Source organism: Erpetoichthys calabaricus, chromosome 1 (genome assembly GCF_900747795.2).
Source record: "Erpetoichthys calabaricus chromosome 1, fErpCal1.3, whole genome shotgun sequence".
Lineage (NCBI taxonomy): Eukaryota > Metazoa > Chordata > Cladistia > Polypteriformes > Polypteridae > Erpetoichthys > Erpetoichthys calabaricus.
This window is the reverse complement of record NC_041394.2, coordinates 105,256,502-105,268,789: the sequence shown is the minus strand read 5'-3', so window position 1 is coordinate 105,268,789 and position 12,288 is coordinate 105,256,502. Positions and strand designations below refer to the sequence as shown.

Below are 12,288 nucleotides of genomic sequence, written 5' to 3'. Positions count from 1 at the left end.
TTCCAATGCACAGATGTGCTCAGGAGACCTGGCTTCTCTTAAACAATCCAAAGACCTACCATTAGGTTGACCAGTGACAGTAAATTAGTTTATGGGTGTTTCTGAAAGTGTGTTAAGAGATTACCATTCCATTAACTGTGGATCTTTAAGTTTTATCAGTTGGTGCTAATTATAAACACACATGAAAGGATATTTGACCTGATTTTGAGCCAGATTCTCATCTGAGAATTGCAAAAAAATGGTCTGTTTTCAGCCAGGACTTAGTTATTTACTCATATTGTCCTGTAATATGAAGTAAGTTGTAATTATTCTTAACCTTTTGGATTTACTCAGAACCTAGTTGGAGTCACCCTAATTTGAAATTGTAAATATTCAAAAACATTAATCACTCTAGATCTTGTAGTATGTTGGACAAGCAGAGTTTTTTACATATAATGTATCTTGGTTTCAAGTGTGAAAGACTAATAACCAAAGACGGATGAACAGAAGAAAAATATAGTCATGTTTTTGATTGTGAGAAATTCTGAGATTTCAGTTTCAAAGAGACTGTTCAAATCTTGAGTGTAAACCTGTTAATGTGTGATGTACTGCACTTTTTGGAAGTAATCTAATGTGTGTGCTCAATAACCGATGAAAGACTACAGAACAAAACAATCATGTTTAGGGTCCCTCACATTTTCAACATTGATGTTTAAAAATCAGTTTCATGCTAAAGTGTAAAGGTCAGCCAAGGCAATTATTTTTAAAGTTACTATCTGGCTAGTATATATTAATATGTGAAACTACAATAAAACATTAGAGTAAATATAAATGAACACTGATTAAATAAAAAATAAGAAAACGTTTTTAAGAACTTGAGATAGCTTTCAACAGCACAGGTTTGTGCCCCAGATCTCTGTTGGAGGCACCCCTGCCATTCCATTTATTCGTTAAATTCCACCATCAGTACAGCTGATTCAAATTGATGAGGCTGGGGTCAGCTGAACCAGGTGTGCCACTGGTACAGTTTAAGAAATAAACTGGTATGTTGGATGATTACCAAATGTTGGGGTTTCTTGAGCAAAGGATCGGAAATGGCAAAGCTAACATACTTTGACATAAAATAACAGCTTTGTGGCAACAAAACCTTAGTCAGAAAACAATAGCACACTGAAACACATTTTCTGGAAGTGGTATTGAAGCTGTCATAAAGAAATTATAAGAAACTGGGCAAGCTAAAAACAGAAAACACAATGGAAGACCTGAAAAGCTATCTGCATCTGATATAAAGTGTTCAAATGTTTCTAGTGAAGTGTTTCTTTAGTATCTGGCACCAAAATACAGGGTTTAAATACTTTTTGAATTATTTGACTCAAAAAGACATCAGTACTTTGATACCTGTCTGCAACTTTTTTAGGCATGGAGGTGGCTCTGCCATTGTGTGACTGGAGTGCTTTTCAGCCAGGTGTGGAGGAGAGTTGGTTAAAATTCATTGATTGATAACTGCTGTGAAATATTAAGGTTTTATTCATCATGCCTTTTGGAAAATTATATCTTTCAGTACAATAAGAACCACAAACACTGCTAGGACCTACATGGAGTGGAAGTAAACAGATGGAACACTAAGGCTGGGGATATATTTAATGCTATATGACATCTGCAGTTGTGGACACTGCTGCTACGCAAGCAGTCAAATCGACTATACTTGCATATGTAGTTTATGTAAATCTGGAGGATTCCACCAGGTGGCAGTGTGAGAAATCATCACAGTGACAAAACAACATCCGGTTTCACTGCATTGTGAGTTGAGAGAAGAAATTCTTTGCATTCTGATGCTGTTGCAAAGGTGCAAAAAAAAAAAACCAGTGACACAGAGGATGGTATGTGAGAACTTTAAATGTATTGTGTCATTACAATGGGGAATATGTGACACTTGTATTGCCAATGCAAAAAACGGATTAAGAAGAGCAATCTTGAAGCACGAAGAATGATCCTTCTGGAGTTGCACTGCGACTTGTAGTCACATTTTGATAGTAAACAATGATGCTGACGTTATGTACCAAAACTTGAACACACATGCCAACCAAATTTTTGCTGGTACTGCACCTCACGCATGCGTCTCATTAATTTCTGACAACATGCTCTGAGGACGGGTCAAAAGAATACTGGGAACACGTGGCAGCCATGATGCGTGCACATAACCATTCTGAATGTGAAGTATAATCCGGCCCTTATAGTATTCTATGGGCCACCTCAAAGCCACTACTTCAACATAATTGAAGCTGCATGAGTTCATGTGGACAGAAAAAGAACAAAAAAGCAAGAAGTCAGAAGAATTATGGCAACCCCTGGAAGAAGCTTGGAACATTTTACCACAGAGAGGCGACCTAAATTACGGGCTTGTTTAAAAAAAAACAAAAAAACATTCATATTGCTATTTATTGCATCAGTGCTTACTTCTACTCATTGTAATGTTAACAAGCAAACAAACACTTACTGTCCAGAGTAGCTTTATAAATAATTTTATTACATGGTCTGAAAGTATTGAAAAATACAGTAAATAGGAAATCTGTGAAGGTATTTGTATATATTGTAGTTTGGACATGGCATCAGCTCTGTTCCTAGTTCAGTGTGAAGTTGTCATGGGTACATAGATAGTACAATGAAATTTCTACTTGCATGTCTCCTCAGAACAGTGACAATAAAGCAACAGTCAAATAAAAAAAATGCACTGTACATATTTAGGATTCTGCAATTACTGTATGCATGCAGTTTTTAGACATTGTTTTAAACTTGGTACTTAAGTGTTGAATGCAATTGCAAAAAGAAACAAATACTACAGTGTTTCTTCAGCTAATGAAAACTGAGATGAAAACATGTGAATCAGTTATACAGGTAAAATTCCGTTACAACGAATATCTTTACAACGAAAATTTCATTACAACAAAGTATTTTTATGGTCCCAACAGTTTCCCCATATGACATGAGTCTATTGAAATCTCATTACTACGAAGTGCATTCAGCAGATACTTTCATTACAATGAAGTGACCTTGAAATGCTTGAATGAATCATCCACAGAGTAGTTAGTTCTGTGGTCACAGCTCAGTTGTGCACAACGATCCACAAACAGAAACATTGTAATTTTTTTTTTCTTTCTTCAGACTTTCCTCGTACTGTTTTTTTTTTTGCTGTTTTTATTTTCAGTGGTTTTCAGTGATACCTTTTGCTTATTGCTCGTCAACATTTGAAAAACATCCATTGGAACTGAACTCATTGTCACCCTTCTATAGAAATGGCAGACACGAAAAAACGATAACAGTTCATATTAGAAAAAAAACTTTACATTTTAGCAGCTCTCGATTGCGGCAAAAAGAAAAAGACGTTGCCAGTGAATTCGGAATTTCGCCATTGACACTGTCAACTTTCTTGAAAGACTGAGCAAAAAAAGAAGAAAAATCTCGGGTTGCAAATGTATGCGAACTGCTGCATTTGAAGATGCCGAATAAGCCGTTTTTATGTGGTTCAGTGATGCTCGTTCAAGAAACATTCCTATTAATGTGGCATTCATTCAAGAAAATATGAGGTTTCTAAACTCTCTTGGGACCTCCTCCAACTGGAAAACACCGAAGAGCGTCCTGAAGTGCGATCACCACATCTGTGGAAGACTGTTTATCTGTTGCCATGGCAACAGCAGGCTCACAGCGCTAGGGCGGCTCTTCACCAAAGCAAACAGAAAAGATCTCGATGGGTGATGCAGGGAACAGTATTACTTGGCCACTAACCTGGGCACGACCCTGCCTGACTGCTGTGTCTTGAGTATAGGAGAGTGACAGATCCTGCTACAATAAATAACCATGCTGTTCCTGTTTCAAGCTGAATAAAGCTGATTTTGCTAAAATACTGAGAGTAAGCCTCATGTTTTGGGGTGCAAGACAGGGACTTATAGTGCACCCACAATCTTTTAGGAGTCGCTTCTGTGGCACCTCACTGCAGCATTGTGAGCCTGCGGTTTCCCTGCCCTGGCAACGGACAAACAATCTTCCACAGATGCGGCAATCGTGCTTCGGGACGCACTTCAGCGTGACGCTCCCATTAGGTGGTGGGGGATCCTAAAAAAGATCAGAAACCTCACAATATGAAGAAGAAGAAAAGAATGATTCGGCTTCTGATTGATAACTGTGCTGCCCACAACAGGCTTCCGCATTTAGATAATGTTCGGGTTGAATTCCTCCCACCTAATTGCACAGCAGTGCTTCAGCTATTGGGTTTGGGTATCATTCGCACCCTGAAAGGTAGTATTGCAAGGAAATGCTGAGAAAAATTCTTGTCATCATAACTTGTAGACAGGAGAAGAGAAGATTAAAATTAACGTGAAAGAAGCTATTGAAATGATTGCAAATGCCTGAAAGCAAGTTAAAGAAAACACAATAGCAACAAATACAAAATCTCATTACAACGAAATTTTCATTACAACGAAATAATTTTTAGGTTCCTTGCAGTTCGTTGTAATGGAATTTTATTTGTAGTTCAATACATACGTTACTGTAGTAAACTGCAGTACTCCAAGCAAATTACTATACTTGTTTTGTGTTGGTCTGATATGCAATTAAGAATTTTACTGTAAAAGTTACAATGCTGCTGCTACTAAATTCTTAAAAAAAATTAAAGAAAACAGTAACTGCTAAAATGGAAAAGAAAAGTCAAAACCTCCTCCGTTGATTTATAATACTTTTTTTCAGAATTTAAGTTCTCTAGCTGCATATGTTCCGCAAACAAGTTGTAAAAATACACTGTAGCCATATAATCTCTCTTCTGTGCAGTTACTTCACATTATGTGACAATGAGCACTTATTCTGAACTATGTTTAAAAAGAGATATTACTATCTTTATTTGTGCCATGATTTGATATTATTGTTGCCTACATATCCTTTCCCGCTTATAAAGAATCGACTGCTAATTTTACACTACATTAAATTAGTTTTGAATAATAATATTCCACAGCTCTGTTCATAGCTTGATGCTGCCGAGACAGGCTTCAACTCTGAACTGGATTAAGTGGGTGGAAAATACATAGACATGGAATACTCCAAACTTGAAGTCTCATATGAATGCTCTCACATTACATCATACGTTATATAAACTAAACATTTTTTGACTGTGTATTTATAACCTATGATATTTTGAAAAGCTGTTTTAGTGATATGTCTGCTGGTAGCACTCAAATCTAGTCTGTCTACAGTCTGTAATGTCCAAGTATGTCCTTCCCTTTCCCAAACTTTCTTGGGAGTCAAAGCCAATTATTATTGAGCACAAACCAACCTTGGACTGGATGCAACTTTTAAAACCTGACTAAACCTAAACTTCCATCTTTGTGATGTGAAAGGGAATAGGATCATCCAAAATAAAAAAAAAAAAAAAAAAAAAAACTGATAGACTGTATTCCTCGTAGAGCATATGAGAACATGAGGGCAACCATTAAGAAGAATATCAGGGTGGCTAAAAGACAGTTGGAGAGGAATATAGCAGATAAGGCGAAAGACAACCCTAAGAGATTCTTTCAGTATTTTAGTAGTAAAAGAACAGTCAAGGAGGAGGTGAATGCATCAGAAATAGTAAAGGGGAATTAAAAGATACAGACAATGAAATAGCGGATGCCCTAAACTTACATTTTCTGAGGTGTTTACAACTGAGCAAGTGGATAACCTCCCAGAGGTAACAGGGACTACTAAAGAGGTACTGAGGGATTTGGAAATTTTAGAGGGAGAAGTGCTGCTCAGATTAAATAAGCTGAAATCAAACAAATCACCAGGACCAGATAATATTTACCCTTGAGTACTTAAGGAGGCTAGCGAGTACATACTGTATATAAACCTTTCACACATATTTTTAGGAAGTCACTGCACACTGGAGAGATTCCGAAAGACTGGAAAATGGCAAATATTATCCCATTATACAAAAAGGGTGACAGGGCACATCCAAGCAACTATAGGCCAGTAAGCTTAACATGCATCACAGGAAAATTAATGGAAGGAATTATTAAGGAAAAGATTGAGCAACACCTGACAAGGACAGGAGTTATTAGGAACAGTGAGCATGGGTTCATGTGTTTTACTAACATGCTGGAATTCTATGAGGAGGCAACAAAAGGATACGATCAAAGTGGAGCATATGATATTATTTATATGGACTTTCAGAAAGCATCTGATAAGGTGCCACATGAGAGGTTGGGCATCAAATTAAAAGAAGTGGAAGTTCAGGGTGATGTTTTTAGATGGGTGCAGAATTGGCCCAGACACAGGAAGCAGAGAGTGATGGTGCGAGGAACCTCATCAGAACTGGCCGATGTTAAGAATGGTGGTCCACAGGGGTCAGTGCTAAGGCCGCTGCTATTTTTAATATATATAAATGATTTAGATAGAAATATAAGAAACAAGCTGGTTAAGTTTGCAGATGATACCAAGATAGGTGGATTAACAGATAATTTGGAATCCGTTATATCATTTTGTGGCAGATGAAATTTAATGTCAGTAAATGTAAAGTATTACACATAGGAAGTAAAAATGTTAGGTTTAAATACACAATGGGCGGTCAGAAAATCAAGAGTACATCTTATGAGAAGGATTTAGGAGTCATAGTGGACTCTAAGCTATTGACTTCCCGACAGTGTTCAGAAGCCATTAAGAAGGCTAACAGAATGTTATGTTATATAGCACAATGTGTGGAGTACAAGTCCAAGGAGGTTATGCTCAACCTTAATAATGCACTGGTGAGGCCTCATCTTGAGTACTGTGTGCAGTTTTGGTTACCAAGGTTACAAAAAGGACCATAGCAGCACTAAAAAAAGGCCCAGAGAAGAGTGACTAGGCTGATTCCAGGGCTACAGGGGTTGAATTATGAGGAAAGATTAAAAGAGCTGCTGCCTCGCAGTTGGGACACCTGGGGACCTGGGTTCGATTCCCGGGTCCTCCCTGCGTGGAGTTTGCATGTTCTCCCCGTGTCTGCGTGGGTTTCCTCCGGGCGCTCCGGTTTCCTCCCACAGTCCAAAGACATGCAGGTTAGGTGGATTGGCGATTCTAAATTGGCCCTAGTGTGTGCTTGGTGTGTGGGTGTGTTTGTGTGTGTCCTGCGGTGGGTTGGCACCCTGCCCAGGATTGTTTCCTGCCTTGTGCCCTGTGTTGGCTGGGATTGGCTCCAGCAGACCCCCGTGACCCTGTGTTCGGATTCAGCGGGTTGGAAAATGGATGGATGGATGGATTAAAAGAGCTGAGCCTTTACAGTTTAAGCAAAAGAAGATTAAGAGGTGACATGATTGAAGTGTTTAAAATTATGAAGGGAATTAGTACAGTGGATCGAGACTGTTATTTTAAAATGAGTTCATCAAGAACACGGGGACACAGTTGGAAACTTTTTAAGGGTAAACTTCGCACAAACATTAGGAAGTTTTTCTTTACTCAAAGAACGATAGACACTTGGAATAAGCTACCAAGTAGTGTGGTAGACAGTAAGACATTGGGGACTTTCAAAACTCAACTTGATGTTTTTTTGGAAGAAATAAGTGGATAGGACTGGCAAGCTTTGTTGGGCTGAATGGCCTGTTCTCGTCTAGAGTGTTCTAATGTTCTAATTAGACCATGCAAGCTATGTACTGAGAGCAACCTCAGATAGGAATTCAAATTAATTTCCATGACTCAGAAGATAACAGTGCTAAATATTTGCACCATCATGCAACACTGGGAAATTTTCTTTATTAACTGATCTTATTAACACTGAATAATTTGATAACCACTATTTCATATCTGTTAATAATCTTAAAATTACTTTATACTTAATAAAACCTTTCATTAACATAGTATCATTTGTCACTGTTCAGAACATATAATACTGTAATGTGTGGTCACGGTAGCAGATAATTCTTAGAATAAGGAAATCAGGATGGTGATCTTGTACCAGAACAATTCCTCTTCTCTGCACTATAAAACTGATGGCTGTCCTCAGTATCAAGCATAGAAAGGTGACGGTGCTTGGTGAGATCATCATGAAGACCTTCATGCTGCTAGCTATCCTTCTTTCACTGGCACTCTCAAGCCAGGCAGCAGGTAAGTCAAAACAGACAGACAGACAGAAAAAGGGAATGTGAGATTGGGTGCTGTACCAGTCTGTGGTGGTGAAGCAGGAGATGAATCTAAAAACAAAGCTCTCAGTTTACCAGTCAATCTATATCCCTGTTCTCATCTATCGTCATGAGCTGTGGGACATGACCAAAAGAATGAGTTTGTAAGTACAAGTAGCAGAAATTAAGTTTGTCTCAGGGTGGCTGGGCTGACACTCCATGATAGGGTGAGAAGCTCAGAGATTTGGGATAGCCTCAGAGTAGAGTTTCTGCTCCTCTGGATTGAGTGGAGCCAGTTGAGGCTGGTTTGGGCATGTCGCAAGGAGGACCCTAAGTGGCTCCCCCCAGAGCTACTCTGGGCACCTCCCACTGGGTGGGGACCCTGCTGCAAACTCAGGACACACTGGAGGGAATATATCTCTCAGCTGGCTTGGGAATGCCTACGAATTCCCCAGGAAGAGCTGGAATATGTAGGTGAGGCACAATAGTCTGGGCTGAACTGCTTAACCTGCTGCCACCGTCGCCTTCAACAGGAAAATCAGATGGGAGATGAAATGAGAAACGAGAATTTGGGAATATGCTCAACAGAGCCCAAAAGCAGATAATGTTTTATAATTACTGTATAAAGATGCAGGGTAGCATTAGTTGTGTTAACAACCTATTTTAGTTTTTCCATTCTTGTTTTTCTCTTCTTTAAGTTAGTTTTCCTTCCATTTTTTATTTTCATTCAGCCCTTTAAGTCTTTTAGGCTTCTCTTTCTTTAAAGTTCAGTTTTTAGTGTGAATTTCCCATTGGGATTAATAAAGTATCTATCTATCTATCTATCTATCTATCTATCTATCTATCTATCTATCTATCTATCTATCTATCTATCTATCTATCTATCTATCTATCTATCTATCTATCTATCTATCTATCTATCTATCTATCTATCTATCTATCTAATCCAAACGTTTAATTTTTATAAAGTCTTCTGGCTTGTTTCTCCAAGTAAATAGTACCAAAGGATACTAAACACAGTAACCAAATGAATGAAATTCTTATAGAATGAATGGTCTTACTACTTTGGTCTGGAATAAACTCTGGACCTACAAGTTCTGTAGCCTTTGATTTTATATTTCATATTCTGGGAGATGTAGTTCTCTAGAGAAGTACAACAGGGAAAGAAGCAGAAAATTAAAGAATTAAAATTAAGGAGAGAATGGAGTAGAAATGTAAACAGACATTTATAATAATTTATAATTTTTGGACTTCAGCACCAGTACCAAAATGATTCTGAAGCAAATAACAGATAACTTGAAAACCCCAGTCTTACTGTAGCCTCCCTCTGCACAATTGTTAGCCTACCTGGTATGCTACACCATTGCATGCTTCCCACTTGATAGCTGTGAAGTCCCAACTGGGTCAAAGCAATTAGAATATGAAGGGCATCAAATTAATAAGGGGGGGGGGGGGGCCCCTATGAAGTACTGATCGTGTCAAAGTTGTAGTTTTCATTAACTACAACAGTGAGTGTTAGGAGGGGAGAAATACAACACTTCCTTCCAAAACCAAAAATCCCAAAATGCTGGTACTGTAAGTTTTAAATTTTGGGTTCATCAGTACTTCACCAGCACTAGCATTCCATGCAACCCTAACTCTGATACTGAAAAAGAGCACAGCACTGTATATAGTACTAAATACATCGCAAATGTATTTATTAGAAAATCACAATATAATCATTATTAAATAGAATGAAAAACACTGTTTTCCACTATTTTTAATTAATTTTTAAAAAATGGTATACAGGTCAAATTCTGTTAGAATGAAGTGCTCGGTACTGAAAAAATTACTTCTTTATTATTTTTTTATGTATTTTGTTACAATGGAATTGGAACATAATGAGGTCTTTCGGCATGTACAGTTGACAAAACTGACTGTGGAATGCCAAACTCGATGGCAACATCTATTTACTTCTTGCTAGCATCAATGGCAGTGAGAAGTTCCAATTTTTTCAGTCAATAATGCACAGTTAGTATTATCAGACTTAGATCTCCTTGTGGGGGTCAGGGGTCCCCCTCCATGTCTGGAGCACACAGCGCTTGAGTTACATAAACAGCACCACTCGATGACTGTAACATCATCGTTAACTTTCATAAATGGTGCCCCTCAGGTGACGTTGCCTAATGGATTGACCGACAGTTGTACCACCCTACACAGTATATGCCCACAAAGCTTCCGGTCTGCAGTAACCCTTCTCGAACTCTGCTTCATTGCAGCTATCAAGTAATGCAAATCATGTAAACATGAAATCTAATTGGCTGTTCAGTGGAGCTCCTGAATTGTGATTTTTGAGCCAAATATCGAATTATGTATATATTATGTGCTTGTAATTAATTTTACAGATGAAACAGACTTCACTGATTCTTTAACCATTAGTTCTATAGGAAATTGGCCTGGACCAAAAATTTAATTTGTTAAAATGAGGGTTTCATTAAAATGGAGTTTGTCCTAATGGAACTTGACATGCATATTACTATATGTTAAAATCACTGTATACAATGGTGTCATACATACTGCATTTCTGTTATACAGTTTCAGGTTTGAACCTTGAAGATATTGTTCAAGGGCTGAATGATCTGGCTGATAACAAAAGAGAACTTGGTGAGTAATTACTTTTTTACATACCCAAGTCTGATAGAAAAACATATATTTCTTCCCCAGGTGACTGAATTACATACATGTATAGAGTATGCAATAAATGAGCATTCATCACTCCTATCTGGTCAAACTGCAATGCAGCTGGATATTGTAAATGTATAATTCTAGTCATGTATACAATTTGGGTGGTTCATAAAGGATATGAATTTGAAAGACAGTGTAATTTGCCATCCATAAGTTTAAAAGAATGTGTTCAATTGATGAGTAGTAAAAAGACAAAATGTAAAGCAGCTGTATTAACAAATATTTGGATATTTAATATCTCACTTTCTTTTGTTTTAAGCATTTTATTGAATTTATTAAAAGCAAATAACATTCCATACAAGCAAGTCAAAATTTACAAAACTAAGCTCACATCAAATCAACCCCCACCCATGAGAAAGAGAGCTAGGCCAACAGAGTAAAGCTTTAATAGCAGGAAAAATAAGTAAATAAATATATAAATATATAAATAAAAATAATTAAAATAAATGTTTCTAATCAATAAATGTTATTGATTAGATCCTGCCAAGTTTTTAAAAAGTTTTGCATAGATCCTCTAAGAGAGAATTTGATTTTTTCCAATTTCAAATAATATAAAATATCAGTTACCCTTAAAAGGGGAGAGTTAGGATTCTACCAGTTGAGTAAAATAAGTCTGTGTGCCAATAGTGAAGTAAAGGCAATTACAGTTTGTTTGTCCTTCTTCACCTTAAGCATATCTGGAAGTACACCGAACACAGCTGTTAGTGGATTAGGAGAGATTGTGACACCAAGGCTGTCTGAAACGCGTTTTAAAGATTTTGGTCCAGAATGATGTTAATTTGGTGCATGCTCAAAACATATGGCTCAATGAGACTGGAACCTGACTGTAATGTTCACAGGTCGGATCTTGCCCTGGAAACATTTTGGACAAATTTAAATGAAACAGATGTGCTCAATAGATGATTTTAAGTTGAATAAGTGTATGCTTTGTGAAGAGCGAAATATGTGGGAGGTGAGGAAAATTGGGCAGGTTTCGTTTAGCAAAGTTTCTAATTTGGAGGTAGTGAAAGAAAAGTGTTGCTGGAATGTCTCACTTTCAAGTGACTGGAGATAAACATCAAAGTACTTTCAATCACTAAATCCTTCATTATTCATTATTCATCAAGTAATACATAGAAAATGCATTGTACACAGATAGTTTAAAATATGTTTGCATTTGATATACATTGTTATTAATGATAACATATAACATTTTGTCCTGTAACATAAAATGTACCTCACTAAAACTGCAAACATTCTAAAAACTGCATTTGTAAATACATTTCAATCAGAGATAGCCTACTATTAAATCAGTTCACTAAGCATCAGGATATAGACTTTTAAAGTAACATGGTTACAAACAGTATTTAAGCATACAAAATTTGTTTCATTACCACTCACTGAGTTGTATTTCAGTAGTGTATATAATAGTTTCCTTTTTTGTAGTATTTTCGACAAGCCATTATTCAGAGTGAAACACTCCCAGTTAATAAAC

General features: G+C 37.2%; 1 protein-coding gene across 3 annotated transcripts in view; it reads left to right on the top strand.

The window, feature by feature from the left end:
* Window positions 1-12,288, top strand: part of LOC114647671 (glutamic acid-rich protein-like) — a 792,149-nt gene that overhangs the window by 772,807 nt on the left and 7,054 nt on the right. For 2 of the 3 annotated variants that reach the window (XM_051919337.1, XM_028796321.2), the window contains exons 1-2: window positions 7,947-8,076; window positions 10,671-10,733. In XM_051919337.1, the coding sequence (XP_051775297.1) occupies window positions 7,962-8,076; window positions 10,671-10,733 (178 nt within the window). In that variant the 5' untranslated portion in view covers window positions 7,947-7,961. Of the gene's footprint in view, window positions 1-7,946; window positions 8,077-10,670; window positions 10,734-12,288 lie in introns of those variants that run through there. The other variant, XM_051919342.1, reaches the window with a different exon arrangement.